The 16,943-nt window shown below is 48.8% G+C and overlaps 1 protein-coding gene and 1 long non-coding RNA gene across 2 annotated transcripts in view; one reads left to right on the top strand and one right to left on the bottom strand.

The window, feature by feature from the left end:
• Positions 1–7,398, bottom strand: part of WDR20 (WD repeat domain 20) — a 53,175-nt gene extending 45,777 nt beyond the window's left edge. Inside the window, 1 exon segment of the mRNA XM_060181155.1 lies at positions 7,106–7,398. Coding sequence (XP_060037138.1) covers positions 7,106–7,354 — 249 coding nt within the window. The 5' untranslated portion in view covers positions 7,355–7,398.
• Positions 7,399–7,591: 193 nt separating this feature from the next.
• LOC132535433 (uncharacterized) lies at positions 7,592–16,943 on the top strand. The gene is made up of 3 exons (XR_009547224.1): positions 7,592–7,650; positions 9,600–9,711; positions 16,788–16,943. It is a non-coding gene; the product is annotated as an uncharacterized LOC132535433 (long non-coding RNA).

The raw sequence follows: 16,943 nt of genomic DNA, 5'->3' as shown, positions 1-16,943 counted from the left end.
TGCACTTCACACCAATGTGCGCTTAACCCACTTCACTACTGCCCAGCCCCCCCCCCCAGCATCTTTATCCTCAAATAATCTCTACTGTAAAAGAGGAAAATAGGTGGTCCAGGAGATGGCCCAGTGATAAATTGGACTCTCACACATGAGGTTCGATTCCCAGCAGCTCATGTGCCAGAGTGATGTCTGGTTCTTTCACTCTCCTCCTATCTTTCTCAGAAATAAATAAAACCTTAAAAAAAAAAAAAAGAGGAAACAGGACTGGGGAGATAGCATAATGGTTATGCAAGAAGACGTCCGTGCCTGAGGCTCTGTAAGTTCCAGGTTCAACCTCAGCACCACCATCAGCCAGAGCTGAGCAGTGAAAACATAAAAATAAAATAGGGGGTCAGGTGGTAGCGCAGCAGGTTAAGAGCACGTGGTGGGTAGCGCAGGGACCGGCATAAGGATCCCGGTTCGAGCCCCCGGCTCCCCACCTGCAGGGGAGTCGCTTCACAGGCGGTGAAGCAGGTCTGCAGGTGTCTGTCTTTCTCTCCCCCTCTCTGTCTCCCCCTCCTCTCTCCATTTCTCTCTGTCCTATCCAACAACGACCACATCAATAAAAGCGATAATAATAACTACAACAATAAAACAACCAGGGAAACAAAAGAGAAAAAAAACCAGGAGCAGTGGAGTCATGGTGCAGGCACAGAGCCCCGTCAATAAACCTGGAGGCAAAATAAATAAATAAAATAAAATAAAGACGACAAAGAGGTTTGAAAGTAAGTACCCTAGAGTTCAAGGGGAGGGCCCTCGCAGGGCCTGTCTGGAGAGCCCACATCCCCTTGCCCTCAGTAACTATCACGGTAGTTCCAATCTCTGCGAAAGCCATTAGTGTTGGTATTAAATCCAGGGACACAGCCTGGGTGAGAAAAGTATTAATAAATGCACAAAACTACATCTCCTCACACAAGAAAGGCCATGCTGAGCTTTGAGAAAAGAAGTTGCAGCCAACCACCTTGAAGGAACGTTGCCAAGATTCGGTGTGGTCATTCTATGACAAACTACTGGGACGAATTCTGAAGTGCTTGGAGTATCTGAGTGACCACCAAGCTTCATCAGTCATTCTCTAGATCTCACCGAGAGCTGCGCACACGCAGCTGGGCTTCACAGCCTCCCACTCACCAGGACAAAACTGCAATGCAGCATGCACACCCCTCGCTCAGAGGTCCCTTCTGGCTTTAGAAACTGACCTGCAGATGGTTTAAATGGCTGGCATCACGCCCCTGGACATACTGGGCCACAATGTATTTTCTGTTCTCCTATGCAAAAATGCATCAAGAACTTCCTGACTACTACTCAGCTGTAAAAAATGGTGACTTTACCGTTTTCAGCCGATCTTGGATGGACTTTGAAAAAATCATGTTGAGTGAAATAAGTCAGAAACAGAAGGATGAATATGGGATGATCTCACTCTCAGGCAGAAGTTGAAAAACAAGATCAGAAAAGAAAACACAAGTAGAACCTGAAATGGAATTGGCGTATTGCACCAAAGTAAAAGACTCTGGGGTGGGTGGGTGGGGAGAATAATACAGGTCCATGAAGGCTGATGAATGACAATAGTGGGGGTTGTATTGTTAAATGGGAAACTGGGGAAGGTTATGCATGTATAAACTACTGTATTTACTGTTGAATGTAAAACATTAATTCCCCAATAAAGAAATAAATTTAAAAAATAAAAAATAAAAAAGAGGCTGATGACCAAAAAAAAAAGAACTTCCTGCCAACCCCACAGAACTCCGGCTGCTTCCTTCCCACTCCACCTCTGCGCTCCACACTGCCTTTCAGGAATGGCTACACACAGTTCATACTTTAAGCTGCTTATGCCAGGGTTTCAAAGAAACCTCTGGTGCTGCTGTTACCACTCCCCGTCTCTCCTACCTGAATGAAAAAGTGGCCCAGAGCAGTGAAATACACGTACGAGGCCCTGCTCTGAAAATATTCAAGAAGAAAATGAATCACAAAACAAAGGCCAGGAGGTAGCTCATTTGGCAGTTCGAGTATCTTGCAGTACACGAGGGCCAGGATTTGGAACATGGGAACGCGATGGATGGCAAAGGAGAACTCCAAGGTTGGTGCAGTGGTCTCTCTCCTCTCTCTGTTTCTGTCTCCCTCTCTCAGTCTCTCCTCTGGGGTCGGGAGAGTTAGGAAGATCCCACAGAGCCCATATGTGAGGTCCTAGGTTCATTCTCCAGTGCTGCATTCTACAAAGAAATAACAATTACTAAATAACTGCAAAGTCATTCATGGAAAACAAAACCTGTAAGTTATCACAGGTGAAAGAAGGTTGAAATGTCCACCATATGATGCAAAATGTTTAACATCTGTCTTGCTTGGGGATCCCGCCGTGGCACACCTCGTTAAGCACACAGCCTACAGTGCACAGAACGCTTGTTCAAAGCCCCCGGTCCCCACCTGCAGGGGGAAAGCTTCACAAGTGAAGTAGAGCTGCCGATGCCTCTCTGTCTCTCTCCCTCTCTGTCTCCCCCCCTCAATTTCTCTCTGTCTCTACCTAATAATATATAAATAAAATAAAATTTAAAAAAATATGTCTTGCTTAAAATATTTTTAAGGTGGGGGAAGCGGGCGGTAGCGCAGCGGGTTAAGCACACGTGGGTGGCGCAAAGCGCAGGGACCGGCATAAGGATCCCGGTTCCAGCCCGCGGCTCCCCACCTTCAGGGGAGTTGCTTCACAGGCGGTGAAGCAGGTCTGCAAGGGTCTATCTTTTTCTCCCCGTCTTCCCCTCCTCTCTCCATTTCTCTGTCTATCCAACAACAATAGTAGACAACAATAATAGTAACAACACTGATAAACAACAAGGGCGACAAAAGGGAAAAAATTGCCTCCAGGAGCAGTGGATTCATAGTGCAGGCACCGAGCCCCAGCAATGACCCTGGAGGCAAAAATCATCATAATAATTTTAAGGGGAGGCTGAGTAGTAGGGCACTGAGTTAAGCGCACATAGTACAAAGCACAAGGACCATGGCAAGGATCCAGGTTCCAGTCCCTGGCTCCCCACCTGGAAGGGGGCTGATTCACAAGCAGTGAAGCAGGTCTGCAGGTGTCTGTCTTTCTCTCCCCTCTCTGTCTTCCCCTCCTCTCTCCATTTCCCTCTGTCCTATCCAGCAACAGCAGCAGCAGCAACAACAATCACAGCAACAACAACAACAGTGGACAAAAGCTGGCCTCCATGAGCAGTGGCTTCACAATGCAGAAACTTGAGCCCCAATGATAACCCCCAAGGCAAAATAATACTAAGAATAATTTTAAGGGAAAGCCAGGGAGATAACAGTATAGGCAGCAAAGAGATTCTGACGCTTGAGTCATCAAAAGTCCTAGGTTCAATCCCTGGCACCAACATAAGCTAAAGATGAGCAGTGGTTAAAAGAATTAATAAAAATGGGAGTCAGGCTGTAGCGCAGTGGGTTAAGCGCAGGTGGCGCAAAGCGCAAGGACCGGCGTAAGGATCCTGGTTCGAGCCCCCGGTTCCCCACCTGCAGGGGAGTCGCTTCACAGGCGGTGAAGCAGGTCTGCAGGTGTCTGTCTTTCTCTCCCCCTCTGTCTTCCCCTCCTCTCTCCATTTCTTTCTGTCCTATCTAACAACGACGACATCAATAACAACAAAAATACTAACTACAATAAAACAACAAGGGCAACAAAAGGGAATAATATTTTTAAAAAAGAATTAATAAAAACATTAAAGTGTACTTCTGAAAAGTTCTCCAAGTGTTATGCTGTACTGAATAGCAAGCATCCCACCAAAAAAAAGATAGTATTGTGGTATTTCCAGTCAAGAGACCTATTAAAAAAAAGTTTATGAGCAGGGGTAGATAGCATAATGGCTATGCAAAAAGACTCTCATGCCTGAGGCTCCAAAGTCCCAAATTCAATCCCCCGTACCACCATAAGCGGCCAGAGATGAGCAGTGCTTTGGTTGAAAAAAAAAAAAAAAAAGTTTGTAAGAGGGAGATACAGGGAGAGAAAAGAAAGAGAGAGAGAGAGACAGAGAGAGAGAGAGGGAGAGGGAGGAAGGAAGGAAGGAAGGAAGCAGAGCATCACTCTGGCACATGCAATGCTGGGGATTGAACTCTCATTCTTGGGAGTCCAATGCTTTGTCTACTGTGCTACCTCCTGGCTCCCTAGACTTTTGTCTTTTAAAATTTTTTATTTATATTTATTCCCTTTTTGTTGCCCTTGTTGTTTTATTGTTGTTGTTATTGATGTCATTGTTGTTGGATAGGACAGAGAGAAATGGAGAGAGGAGGGGAAGACAGAGAGGAGGAGAGAAAGACAGACACCTGCAGACCTGCCTCACTGCCTGTGAAGCGACTCCCCTGCAGGTGGGGAGCCGGGGGCTCGAACTGGGATCCTTATGCTGGTCCTTGCGCCACGTGCGCTTACCCCACTGTGCTACCGCCCAACTCCCAACTTTTGTCTTTTTAAAGGTGTCAGAGAGGGGGGAGAACGAGAGAGAAGCAAAGCACCACTCCTGCGTGTGCAGCCCTGGGACTCGCTGCCAGTCTTCACGCACACGAGCCCTGAGCCCTAAGCCCGGAGCCCGGAGCCCGACCGCTGGGCTGGGCACCAGCACGAGACCCACTTTCATACCACGACCAGAGGCACCGACCCACTCCACGTGAGCTTCAGAAACAAAACACTTCAACAGTAACTATTTGGTGTGAGTGGGAGCATTGTGCATTGTGTGATCACACCGCTCTGGGCTGCTTCTTCATTCAGATAGAGAGGAAGGACGGACAGACAGGTAGCTAGCTGCCTCTGCTGCCAGAGACCCACGGGTGGTGCGTGGCAAGGCATGTGCCCTACTATTCCTCTGACCCAGCAGACTTTTTCTGAAAAAGACAACAACTAACATCTTAACTGCTACTAAATTCAGGTTTTTAAGGACTCTTCCTTTTATTGGGTAGTCAGAAAAACCCTGACATAATTTTCTGTGTAAATACGTGTCATGACTTTTCCAACAACCAATAATATAAAATCTACTAACTTAAGGGGCCAAGCGGTGGCACACCTGGTTAAACGCACAGACTGCGGTGCACAAGGACCCAGGTTCAAGCCCCTGGTCCCCATCTGTAGGGAGAAGGCTTCGTGAGTGGTGAAGCAGGGCTGCAGATGTCTGTCTGTCTCCCTATCTCCCCCTCTTCTCTCACTTACTGTCTCCAGCCAGTGATAAATAAAAAAGTATTTTTTAAAATCTACTAACTTAAATGTCCACAGAAAGTTAATACTTGGGGCCAGGTGGTGGCACACCTGGTAGAGCGCACACACCTTACAATGTGCGAGGACCTGGGTTCGAACCCCTGGTACCCACCTACAGGGAGAAAGCTTTACGAGCGAGGAACCAGGGCTGCAGGTGTCTGACTCTCTTCCTCTTTATCACCTCCTTCCCTCTCAATTTCTCTGTCTTTATCCAGTAACTAATAAAAAAAATAAGAAATTAAAAAAAAGAGAAAGCTGAGATTTCAGTTCTAGTAGAAATATCAAAATAGCAGCTTTCTATTTGATGGCTAGGGCGCATGCTCATTTTAAAGATGTTATAAAGTTCACGTGAGAGTTTGCTACAAGAGACCACCCTGGTGCATGCGGTGGCAAGGAACAAATCAGAATTCTCGGGAATGCAAGTCCAGCGCTCCACCTGCCCACGCTTATCTTAACTATATTCTACACCCGCCCAGCGTTCCAGGGCTTTCAGGTTCACTCCAGACACCGTAATATAAATTGTTGTGTAGTACCGCAATCTCTTTTTCTGAAACTCATCTAAGGTCAAGTCAGAGACAAAAGGGGTAGGACTGAACACCATCAGCATCTAGACTTCTTCACAGACGCCTTCACACTTCCCCAAAGGCTAAAGAAATGGTAAAAGAGAAAGAAAGAAAGAGAGAGAGAGAGAGAGAGAGAGAGACAGGGGGGCAAGCACTCGCTTTCCTTAACTTGTAAGAGCACATTCAAAGACTGCGTGAGCACGCCTTTTCACAAACAGCAAACCAATGAATCAACTTTGCTACACTGAGACATCCCTGTCCTGTCCCTAGTTCTTGTTACCAAGTTAAAAAAATAAATAAATGAATGAACGAATGAATGAAACACTGGTTCTGGACCTGCTCCCTACCAGAGTGTTCAAGCCTCAGAAATGTCCTACATCGGCGGCGTCCTCAACAGCCCAACTTTGAGCCGCGACTGTGCGGCCAAGTGGTCTGTCTCCTCACTCTTGCCAGGGTCCAGCCAGAGACCTCCCTCGCAACAAACGGCACGGCGTCCTCCAGGAGAACCGGGGGGGGGGGGGTTTTCCCGGGCCGGCGGAGGCAAAGCTCTGCAAAAGTCGCTCCTTCTACAAGGGACGATGCCTCTGAAGGATGGTCACACGGGGCTTTCTGCAAAGTCGCTTTCACGGCGGCAGAGCCCTCCCTGTTTGGGACACAGTCCGACTGACTTGTCGGGCGAGAAGAACCTGGACTCGCTCACACGGAAGCCTCCAGCCCCGTCCTTCCCGGGACACGCGCGGGGGGTCAGGGCGCCCCGGTCAACCCCTCTCTCCCGGGCAGGGTCCTTCCCCCCGCCCCGCCCCGCCCCGCCCCGCCCCGCCGCCGGTTTGGGGAACAGAAAGTGCTCGCAGCGGAGGGAGGGGCTCCGGGGCACAGTCAGCCCGCAGCAGGTGGAGCCGGTCCTCTCTGACCCAGTCTCCGTCCCGGTTCCGCCTTGGACCTTCTTCCCCGGCCCCCAACCCCCGCCCTCACCGCACCCCACCCTGCCCGGAGGCCCGGCGCCCCGGCGGACCGACCGCACGGCCGTCCCACTTCTTTCGGGGACTCGCAGGGCCGCTCCCCGGCCAGGTCGCAGCCCCGGGAGGGAGGCGGCCCGCACCCGCCCCGCACCCGCCCCGCACCCGCCCCGCACCCGCCCCGCGCGGCAGAGCCCCCTCGCCCCGGCGGCACCGGGGACTCGCCGGCCCACTCGGAAGTCAGCCGCTCACCCGGCCCCCGCTGTCACCGCCCTGCCCCCGGCCTCCGCCCCCGGCGCTGGCGGGCCCGGCGCCGCCCGGGTCGGTACCTTGCGGACCCCCTTGTAGATGTAGAAGTAGAGCTCCCGGCCCACATTGAAGCAGAGGCGGTCGCCGTTGCCGGACTGATCGTTGAGGTTGACGAAGGAGACGCGGACGGGGTTGGACCCCTGCGAGTTGAAGGGCACCCGGTTGGGCCGGCTGTACTCCGAGTGCGGCAGCAGCTTGTAGAGACCTTCCCGGGTGGTGAATTGGGTCTTAATCTCGTTCATCTCCTTCCCTCCTCCCTCTGTCGCCATCTTGGAAAGCAGCGTTCATCCTGCCCTGAGTGCCCGGATCACGCCCACCGCGCAGGCGCCGCTCGGGGCCCCGCCCCCAGGCCCCGCCTCCTGCTTTTGGCCACGCCCACACGCGGGCAGGTCCCCGCGGAGGCGGGTCCAGGCCGAGGGGTGGGGGTGAGGGCGGGCTTGTTTACGGCGCGGCTGCGCATGCGCGCTCGCGGGCGGGGCGGGGCTTCCTCGAGGCTCCTCCCCCGGCGGGGCTGAGGGGACATCGGGGCGGCTCGGGGCGCGGGGGTCACAGGTGTGACTGACAGGTCAGGGTCGCCGGCGGGGGTGAGGTCCCGAGCTGCGCCCCAGGTCCCTGAGGTCCCCCCGCAGCTGCCCCAACTTCGTCAGGAGTGCAGGAGGCGGGCATGGCCCGCGGAGAAACGAGAGACTGAGATGGGGAGAGAGAGAGAGAGAGAGAAAGGGAGCCAGAGACACAGGAAGGGAGAGACAATGCAGGACAGACACACGGGAGGAACAGGGGGGGAGAAAGAAAAGAGAGGCAGAAAGGGAGAGAGAAAAGAGAAACTGGGAGTCGGGCGGTGGCGCAGCGGGTTAAGCGCAGGTGGCAAAGCGCAAAGACCGGCTTAAGGATCCCGGTTCGAGCCCCCGGCTCCCCACCTGCAGGGGAGTCGCTTCCCAGGCGGTGAAGCAGGTCTGCAGGTGTCTGTCTTCCTCTCCTCTCTCCAGTTCTCTCTGTCCTATCCAACGACGACGACATCAAGAACAAGGGCAACAAAAGGAAAAAAAAAAAGTAAATAAATAGAAGAAATATATAAGAAAAAACGAAAAGAGAAGACAGAAAAGGAGAGACACAGAAAGGGAGAGAGAAGGGGGATAGAGACACAGGAAGGGAGAGACAGAATATAGGGGAGACACGGATGGGAGAGACGGAGGGAAAGGAAGAAAGAAAGAGAAGAGGAGACAGACAGGATGGAGGGGGGCGTAGATGAGGAGAGCTAGAGACATAGGGAAGGAGACAGAATGAGAGAGAGACAGAGGGCTCGGGAGAAAGAAAAAGGAGGAGAGACAGAAACACAGAAAGGGAGAGAAACAGGATGGAAGAGAGACCTAGACAAGGAGAGAGAGAAAGAGAAAGGGTGGAAGAGAGACCTAGATTAGGAGAGAAGAAAGGGCGACACAGATACAGACCGACTGAGACGCAGAAAGGGAGACAACCCAGAGAGAGTGGGGGCGGGATGGTGACGCACATATCATCATGCTGAAGGACCAGGGTTCGAGCCCCTAGTCCCCACCTGCAGGGGAAGACTTCACGAGCAGTGAAGCAGGCCTGCAGGTGTCTCCCCCATCCTCTCTCTCTCGCCTCCAGGGTTACCACCGGGCTCAGTGCCAGCACTATGAATCCACTGCTCCTGACAGCCATTTTCCCCATTTGTTATGGGGTAGGACAGAAAGAAATTGAGAGAGGACAGAGAGACAGAGAGACGCCTGCTGACCTGCATCACCACTTGTGAAGTGACCCCCATGCCCTGCAGGTGGGGAGCTGGTGGGCTTGAACCGGGATCCTTGTGTGGATCTTTGCGCTTCTTACTATGTGCACGTAACCCGGTGAGCCACCGCCCGACCCCCCTCTCTCCCTGTCTATCTCCCCTCCTCTCTCAATTTCTCTCTGTCCTATTGAATGAAAGAGAAAAGAAAAGAAAAAAAAAGGCTTCCAGGAGTGGTGGGTCCATAGTGCAGGCACCAAGCCCCAGCAACAACCTTGGAGGCAAAAACAGAGAGAGAGAAAGGGAGAGAGAGAGAGAAAGGAAGGGAGAGACAGCAGCAGCTTGCAAACAGGCTGCTGGCAGTGAGAGGGGAGAGCCCAGGAGTGGCCGAGGGTGGGAACAACACACCCTTCAAGACCTGCTTGTTTGTTTGTTTGTTTAATTTTTTATATTCCTTTTTATTTTTTTATATTTATTTCCTTTTGTTGCCCTTGTTGTTGTTATTGTTGTTGGATAGGACAGAGAGACACGGAGGGAGGAGGGGAAGACAGAGAGGGGGAGAGAAAGACAGACACCTGCAGACCTGCTTCACCGCCTGTGAAGCGACGCCCCTGCAGGTGGGAAGCCGGGGGCTCGAACCGGGGTCCTTACACCGGTGCTTGCACTTTGTGCCACCTGCGCTTAACCTGCTGTGCTACCACCCGACTCCCTCAAGAACTGTTCTGTTTGTTTTCTAAAGATGTTGTTTTCATCCTCTAAATTCTATGCAGGAAGCCTATGAGCGAGTGAGAAGCCAGAGCGCCCACCATCCAGTGCCCAGCACTCACACCTCCAGGACTCATGCCAAGGAGGCTGGCGGGAGAGTGGAGGAAGCCTCGGGAGGTAAGTTCTGAGGAGGAGTGGGGAAGGCCGTGTCCTGGATGTGTTACACCGGGAAGCGGCCTCCTCCCTGAAAGTCAAATCAATGTCAGGATGTGCTCTGTGGTCACCGAAGATTTTATCCCAGTTTCCTGTAACTGCAGTGTTCCTGAAAATACATGTTTAAGGCTGAGGAGACAGCTCAGCCTGGTAGAGCAGTCACTCACTCACTCACGTGCCTGAAGCTCCAGAGGCCATGGGTTCAATCCCTGGCACCACCTTATGCTGAAACTGAGCAGGGCTCTGCGCCTCTCTTTCTCATAATAAACAAGTCTGAAAATACACACTTAGAGTTGCACGGTGGCTTGATGCTGTTCTAAATCAACGGAGGACTGTTCCATCGTGTCTACTGGTCATCTAGGTTGGCGAAAACAGAAAAGCACATTTTGGAGAAGAAAAACTCAGAAGGCGGGAGTCGGGCGTCTATCTTTCTCCCTCTCTGTCTTCCCCTCCTCTCTCCATTTCTCCCTGTCCTATCCAACAACGACATCAATAATAGCTACAACAATAAAACAACAAGGGCAACTAAAGGGAATAAGTAAAAAAAAATATTTTTAAAAAGTAAAGCCAATTCTATTAACCTTTAATTAGCCACAATTTCCAATTACTTATAATGCCTGTAGTACCTCAAACATTTGAAAAAAGGTTTTATTCTATGTGAACAATAGGCTGTTCACTTTGCACCATGCACAGCTTATTGGGGAACCTCCTCTTCGTTTTGTTTCATCTGTGCTTCCCCACCCCCAACGTACACACACACACTCAAAGATTCAGTAAATAACACCCAAATCTACATAACTGAACCTAAGTTTTTAAAGATTTTATTTATTATTGATGAGAAAGATAGGAGGAGAGAGAGAGAGAAAGAACCAGATATCACTCTGGAACTTGTGCTGCTGGGGATTGAACTTGGGACCTCATGCTTGAGAATCCAGTGCTTTATCCACTGCGCCACCTCCCAGGCCACCTGAACCTGATTTTCATTTCCAGCTGGGCATTTCTAAATGAATTTCTGTTTCAGATCCGTCATTCTCTAAACTTGAGCAGCTCTGCTTGCGTGTCTTCAGACCTGAATCATTATATATAAAGGGCTCATAAATGAGTCTCTTAATTTTCACTTTTTCTCTTCAACCACTCTAGTAAACAACTACTAAATTAATGTCCATTATTAGAACTATTATAATTTGTCACCAGGGTATCACTGAGGCTCAGTGCCTACATAACAAATCCACCATTCTGAGTGACTTTTTATTTTCTTCTTTCTCCCCCCCTCTTAATTTTTGATAGAGGGAAGAGAGAATAGAGAGCTGGAGAAAGAGAGACCCCTGCAGCACTGCTTCAACACTCATAGAGCCTCCTCCCTGCAGGTGGGAACCAGCCTTTGCACATGGTAAAATGTGTGCACTACTGGGTAACTTGTTTATTAATTAATAACACACACATAGAAAGAAGGAACCAGGGGCAGGTTAGAAATAACACAGAGAGAGAGAGAGAGGGAGAGAGAAATAACATACAGAGAGAGAAAGAACCAGGGGGCATACCTGGTTAAGCACTCACATGACAGTACTCAAGGTCCCGGGTTCAAGCCCCTGGTCCCCACCTACAGGGGGAAAGCTTCGTAAGTGGGGAAGCAGGGCTGCAGGTGTCTCTCTTTCTCTCTCCCTCTCTATCTCTTTTATATATAGATAAATAAATAAATAAACAGAAAGAAAGAGAAAGAACCAGATCATCACCGTGGCACAGATGATGCCAGAGACCCCATGCTTGAGAGTCCAATGCTTTAACCATCTCTCTCCACCCAAATTAAGATTCTTAAAACAGTGTTTTATAAAACAACAAGGGAATAAAAAAATAAACATAAATAATTTTTTTAAAAAAAGAAAACTTTTGGGCGGGGGAGACAGCATAATGGTTATGCAAACAGACTCCCATGCCTGAGGCTCCTAAGTCCCAGGTTCAATCCCCCGCACCACCATAAGCCAAAGCTGAGCAGTGCTCTGGTGTTTCTATGTGTGTGTGTTTCTCTCTCTGCATCTCTCTCAAAAACAAAATTAAAAAACAAAATTAAAAAAAAAAAGAAGTTGTGAGATTGAATACTACTCTGCAATAAAAAATGTTTATAAAAAAAAAAAAAAAGAAAACTTTTTTTTAAACTGCTTTAGATGAGACCCCAGTGAAACTCTGGCATCAAAGAAAAATAGATCCAACTTCAGTGGTCCAGGAGGTGGTGCAGCAGGAGAAGCGTCAGACCTGCAAACATGAGCTCTGGAGTTGCCTCCCGGCATTGCATTTACCAGAGTGGAGCGTTGCCCTGGGTATCTCTCTTCCTCCCTCCGTCTAGCCTTTTTTTTTCTCTCTCTCTCTCTCTCATAAATCAATAAATCTTTTTTAAATATTATCTTTCTGTCTCTGCACTTCGTAACTTGCAGTAAATGATCCATGAGCAACTCTCAGCCTCTCACCTACACCCTCCACTCCGGGCCAACTGGGATGTTCTGACGTGACAGCACCTTGGCTATCTCTGTGCCATCACATCCTGTTCTCCAACAACTACTTTAAATCTCATCTGCACCAAAACTTTCTCAAACCCAGGCAGATGAAACCATACTTGAAACCAGAGATGCTCAATCCAGATTCCAGGGAAGCAACTGAATTCCCCGGAGTTGCATTCGGAATTCTGTGCGCAGGGGCAGGTGATAGTGTGTGCCGCTGATGCTCTGGTTACCATGTTTTTCGTCTTCCCTTGTGTTGCCCTTGTTTTTTCTTGTAGTTTAATAACCGATGCTCTAGTTCCTTCTCACTCTTTCCCCCTCTCTCTCATGAAATGAATAAATAAATCTTTTAAAAACATTTTTAATTATTTTTATTTGTTGGATAGAGACAGCCAGAAATTGAGAAGGAAGGGGGAGATAGAGAGGGAGAGAGACAGAGAGACACCTGCAGCCCTGCTTCACCACTTGTGAGGCTTTCCCACTGCAGGTGGGGACTGGGGGCTCAAACCCGGGTCCTTGCACACTGTAACATGTGCACTCAACCAGGTGCACCACCATCCAGCCCCCATAAATAAATCTTTTAAAGAATTAAAATAAGGGGGGAGCCGGGCAGTGGCGCAGCAGGTTAAGGGCACATGGTGCGAAACACAAGGTCCAGTGTAAAGATTCCGATTTGAGCCCCCAGCTCCCCACCTGCAGGGGAGTCGCTTCACAGGCAGTGAAGCAGGTCTGCAGGTGTCTATCTTTCTCTCCCCCTCTGTCTTCCCCTCCTCTCTCCATTTCTCTCAGTCCTATCCAACAATGAACAACATCAACAATGGCAATAATAATAACAACAACAAGGGCAACAAAAGGGGAAAAAAAAAAGGAAAAAAAATAAATAAATAATAAGGGGCTGGGTGGTGGCGCACCTGATTGAACACACATGCTATAATGCTCAAGGATCTAGGTTCGAGTCCCCGGCCCCCACCTGCAAGGGGAAAGCTTTGCAAGTGGTGAAGCAGGGCTGCAGATGTCTCTCTGTCTCTCTCCCTCTCTATCTCCCCCTTCTCCATTTCTGTCTCTATCTAATAAATAAATAAAGATAATAAAAAAATTTTAAAAGAAATATAAAAGACTCTGGGGTCAGAGGACCTAGTGGGGGTTGTATGTGGAAAACTGAGAAATGTTATGCATGTACAAACTATTGTATTTACTGTCGAATGTAAAGAAATTAAAAATAAAGAAATTAAAATAAAGAAATCAAAATAAAGAATAAAATTAAGAAATTAAATAAATTAAAATAAAGAAAGAAATTAAAATAAAGAATTAAAAATAATAGTGGGGCCAGGCAGTGGTGCACCTGGTTAAGTGTACACACTGCAATACGCAAGGATCAGGGTTCAAGCCCCTCATCCCCACCTGCAGGGGGAGAGCTTCATGAGTAATGAAGAAGGGCTATAGGTGTCTCTCTGTCTCTGTCCATTACTTTTTTCTTTTTTTTTTTTTTGCCTCCAGGGTTATTGCTGGGCCTCGGTGCCTGCACCATGAATCCACTGCTTCTGGAGGCCATTTTCCCCATTTTGTTGCCCTTGTTGTTATTGTTCTCATTGCTGTTCTTGTTGTTGAATAGGACAGAGAGAAATGGAGAGAGGAGGGGAAGACAGAGAGGGGAGAGAAAGACAGATACCTGCAGACCTGCTTCACCGCCTGTGAAGCGACTTCCCCTGCAGGTGGGGGGCCAGGAGCTCGAACTAGGATCCTTGAGCCGGTCCTTGTGCTTTGCGCCATGTGCACCTGTGTCTCTGTCCGTTTCTGTCTCCCCCTCCACTCTCAGTTTCTCTCTGTCTCTATCCAATAATAAATTAATTAAATTAAAGAAATAAATCGTCGTAGCTGCTAACGAGGCGACTCAGCACATGCAGTAGACTCCTGACATGGGAGAGACCTTCTGTTCAGCCCCTAGCACTTCATGTAACTGAATGTTGTTCTCCTCTCTCTCTCCTCTCTCTCTCTCTCTCTCTCTCTCTCACACACACACACACACACACACACACACACACACACACACACAATAACGTAATAAATGTCTTTTACAAATCAGGAGTGAGGTTGGGCTGGGTGATAACATAAGGCAAAGTACTTTCATGCCTGAGATTCCAAAATTGCAGATTCAATCTCTAGGACCATCATAAGCCTAAGCTGTGCAGTGCTCTGATATCTATCTTTGTCTCTCACTAAAATAATTAATTCAATTTTTAAAAAATAGCTGGGAGTTGGGCGGTAGTGCAGCAGGTTAAGCGCACGTGGCTCAAAGTGCAAGGACCTGCATAAGGATCCCGGTTCAAGCCCTGGCTCCCCACCTGCCAGGGAGTCGCTTTACAAGCAGTGAAGCAGGTCTGCAGGTGTCTATCTTTCTCTCCCCCTCTCTGTCTTCCCCTCCTCTCTCCATTTCTCTCTGTCCTATCCAACAACAATGACATCAATAACAACAACAGTAAAACAACAAGAACAACAAAAGGGAATTAAAAAAGAATAAAAATTAAGTAGTTAGGTAAACGGTTCCTTGGTAGAGCATTGGACTTGCATACCTGAGGCTCCTAGTTTGATTCCTGGCACTGCCTGTATCAGAATGCTATTTTTTAAAATATTTATTTATTCCCTTTTGTCACCCTTGTTGTTTTATTGTAGTTATTATTATTGTTGTTATTGATGTCATTGTTGCTGGATAGGATAGAAAGAAATGGAGAGAGGAGGGGAAGGCAGAGAGAGGGGGAGAGAAAGACAGACACCTGCAGACCTACTTTACCACCTGTGAAGCGACTCCCCTGCAGGTGGGGAGCCAGGGACTTAGACCGGTATCTTTATGCCTGTCCTTGCGCTTTGCATCACCTGCGCTTAACCCACTGTGCTTATGCCCTACTCCCCAGAATGCTATTTTTGATTTTTTTTTTTCCCTCCCAGATCACTGCTCACCTCTGTCTTATGGTGGTGCCGGAGACTGAAGCTGGGACCTTGAGTGCCTCAGGCAGGAAAACCCTTTTCTTCATCACTATGCTATTTCTCCAGCCGCTGGTTTCTTCTTCTACTCTCTTTTCCTCCTGTGCTGCTTAGTTTCCAAATGCAATAAATAACAGGAACCTTCAAAAGGAGAGTGAGGGCCAACAGCATGCAAACAAGCTCACTTGGTCCTGATAATGCATCGGACTCTCAAGCGTGAAGTCCTGAGTTCAATCCCCAGTAGCACATGTACCTCTCCTATCTTTCTCATTAATAAATAACTTTAAAAAACAAAAACAAAACAAAACAAACCTGGGAGATGGGAGGTAGCGCATCGGGTTAAGCGCACATGGCACAAAGCGCAAGGGCCGGCGTAAGGATCCTGGTTTGAGCCCCCAGCTCCACACCTGCAGGAGATCGTTTCGCAAGCAATGAAGCAGGTCTGCAGGTGTCTGTCTTTCCTCCTCTGTCTTCCCTTCCTCTCTCAACGTCTCTCTGTCCTATCCAACAACAACAGCTATGACAACAATAACACCTACAACAAGGGCAACAAAATGGGAAAAATAGCCTCCAGGAGCAGTGGACTCGTAGTGCAGGCACCGAGCCCCAGCAATAACCCTGGAGGCAAAGGTGGTAAAGCCCCACTGTTCCCATGTGACCACAATTAATCCATTAGCCCCCAATAAATTAAAATAAAAGTTCCTTGATTCACCAATTAAATAGAATTACTGGGACAGCTAGCGCACCTGATGCATCGCAGTCTGCCTGGAGCCAGGACTGGGTTTAGGCCCTCAGCATGGCATGGGGGCACTGAGCGCAGCACAGGGGAAGCCCACTGCACAGTGGAGCTGTGCCGTGCTATTTCTCCCGTGTCTCTAAAGTTGAAGGGTAAAATATAAAGACATGGGTAGGTGCTGTGGTTTCTGTTTCTTTCTCTGAATGAGAAGGTGACATTGGAGTGTTCAAATTGTACAAGCGTGGGGGCCATAATAAATAAAAATGAGAGGAAGGTATACATTACCAAATTTATTTTTCAAATACCTAATAAACTATTAGCACGTGAATAGCCGTTAGGTTTCTCTGACCTACCCAGTAAACAGACTGCTAGGCACTGGTGTGATGTCAAGAAGCTCATGACATAAAGGGCGCTAAGAACCAGGAAGGTGGAGGCTGGGCGGTCGCGCCTGGGTTAAACGCAAAGACCAGCGTAAGGATCCCAGATCGAGCCCCCGGCTCCCCACCTACAGGGGAGTCGCCTCACAGGCGGTGAAGCAGATCTACAAGTGTCTGTCTATCTTTCTCTTCCCCTCTCTGTCTTCCCCACCCTTCTCGATTTCTCTCTGTCCTGTCCAACAACGACGATAAACAAGGGCAACAAAAGGGAAAAACTAGCTTCCAGGACCAGTGGATTTGTAGCCCCAGCAATAACCATGCAGGAAAAACCAACCAACCAACCAACAACAACAACAACAAAAAAAAAACAGGAAAGTTTTTTTAGCGTGAACCTTCTCAACTACCAGGCTATCCCTACTACCTCTGCCTGAACCTATTCCTACTCCTTTCTTCTAGAATCAGAAGAAGAAACACCTCTTCAGAATCAAGGCTGCCACCACGTTCGCGTGGGAAGTCCTGCCGTCTTCTCGAGGGTGCAGTGACTTCCCTGGATCCTGGGCCCCCCTCCCACTGCCCGGCCTCCTCCCATGCAGTTAAACGTGCTAAAAGGTG

The sequence above is a fragment of the Erinaceus europaeus genome, chromosome 22, assembly GCF_950295315.1.
Source record: "Erinaceus europaeus chromosome 22, mEriEur2.1, whole genome shotgun sequence".
Classification (NCBI taxonomy): Eukaryota; Metazoa; Chordata; class Mammalia; order Eulipotyphla; family Erinaceidae; genus Erinaceus; species Erinaceus europaeus.
The sequence above is the reverse complement of the archived record's forward strand: the minus strand, read 5'-3'. Positions and strand labels throughout refer to the sequence as shown.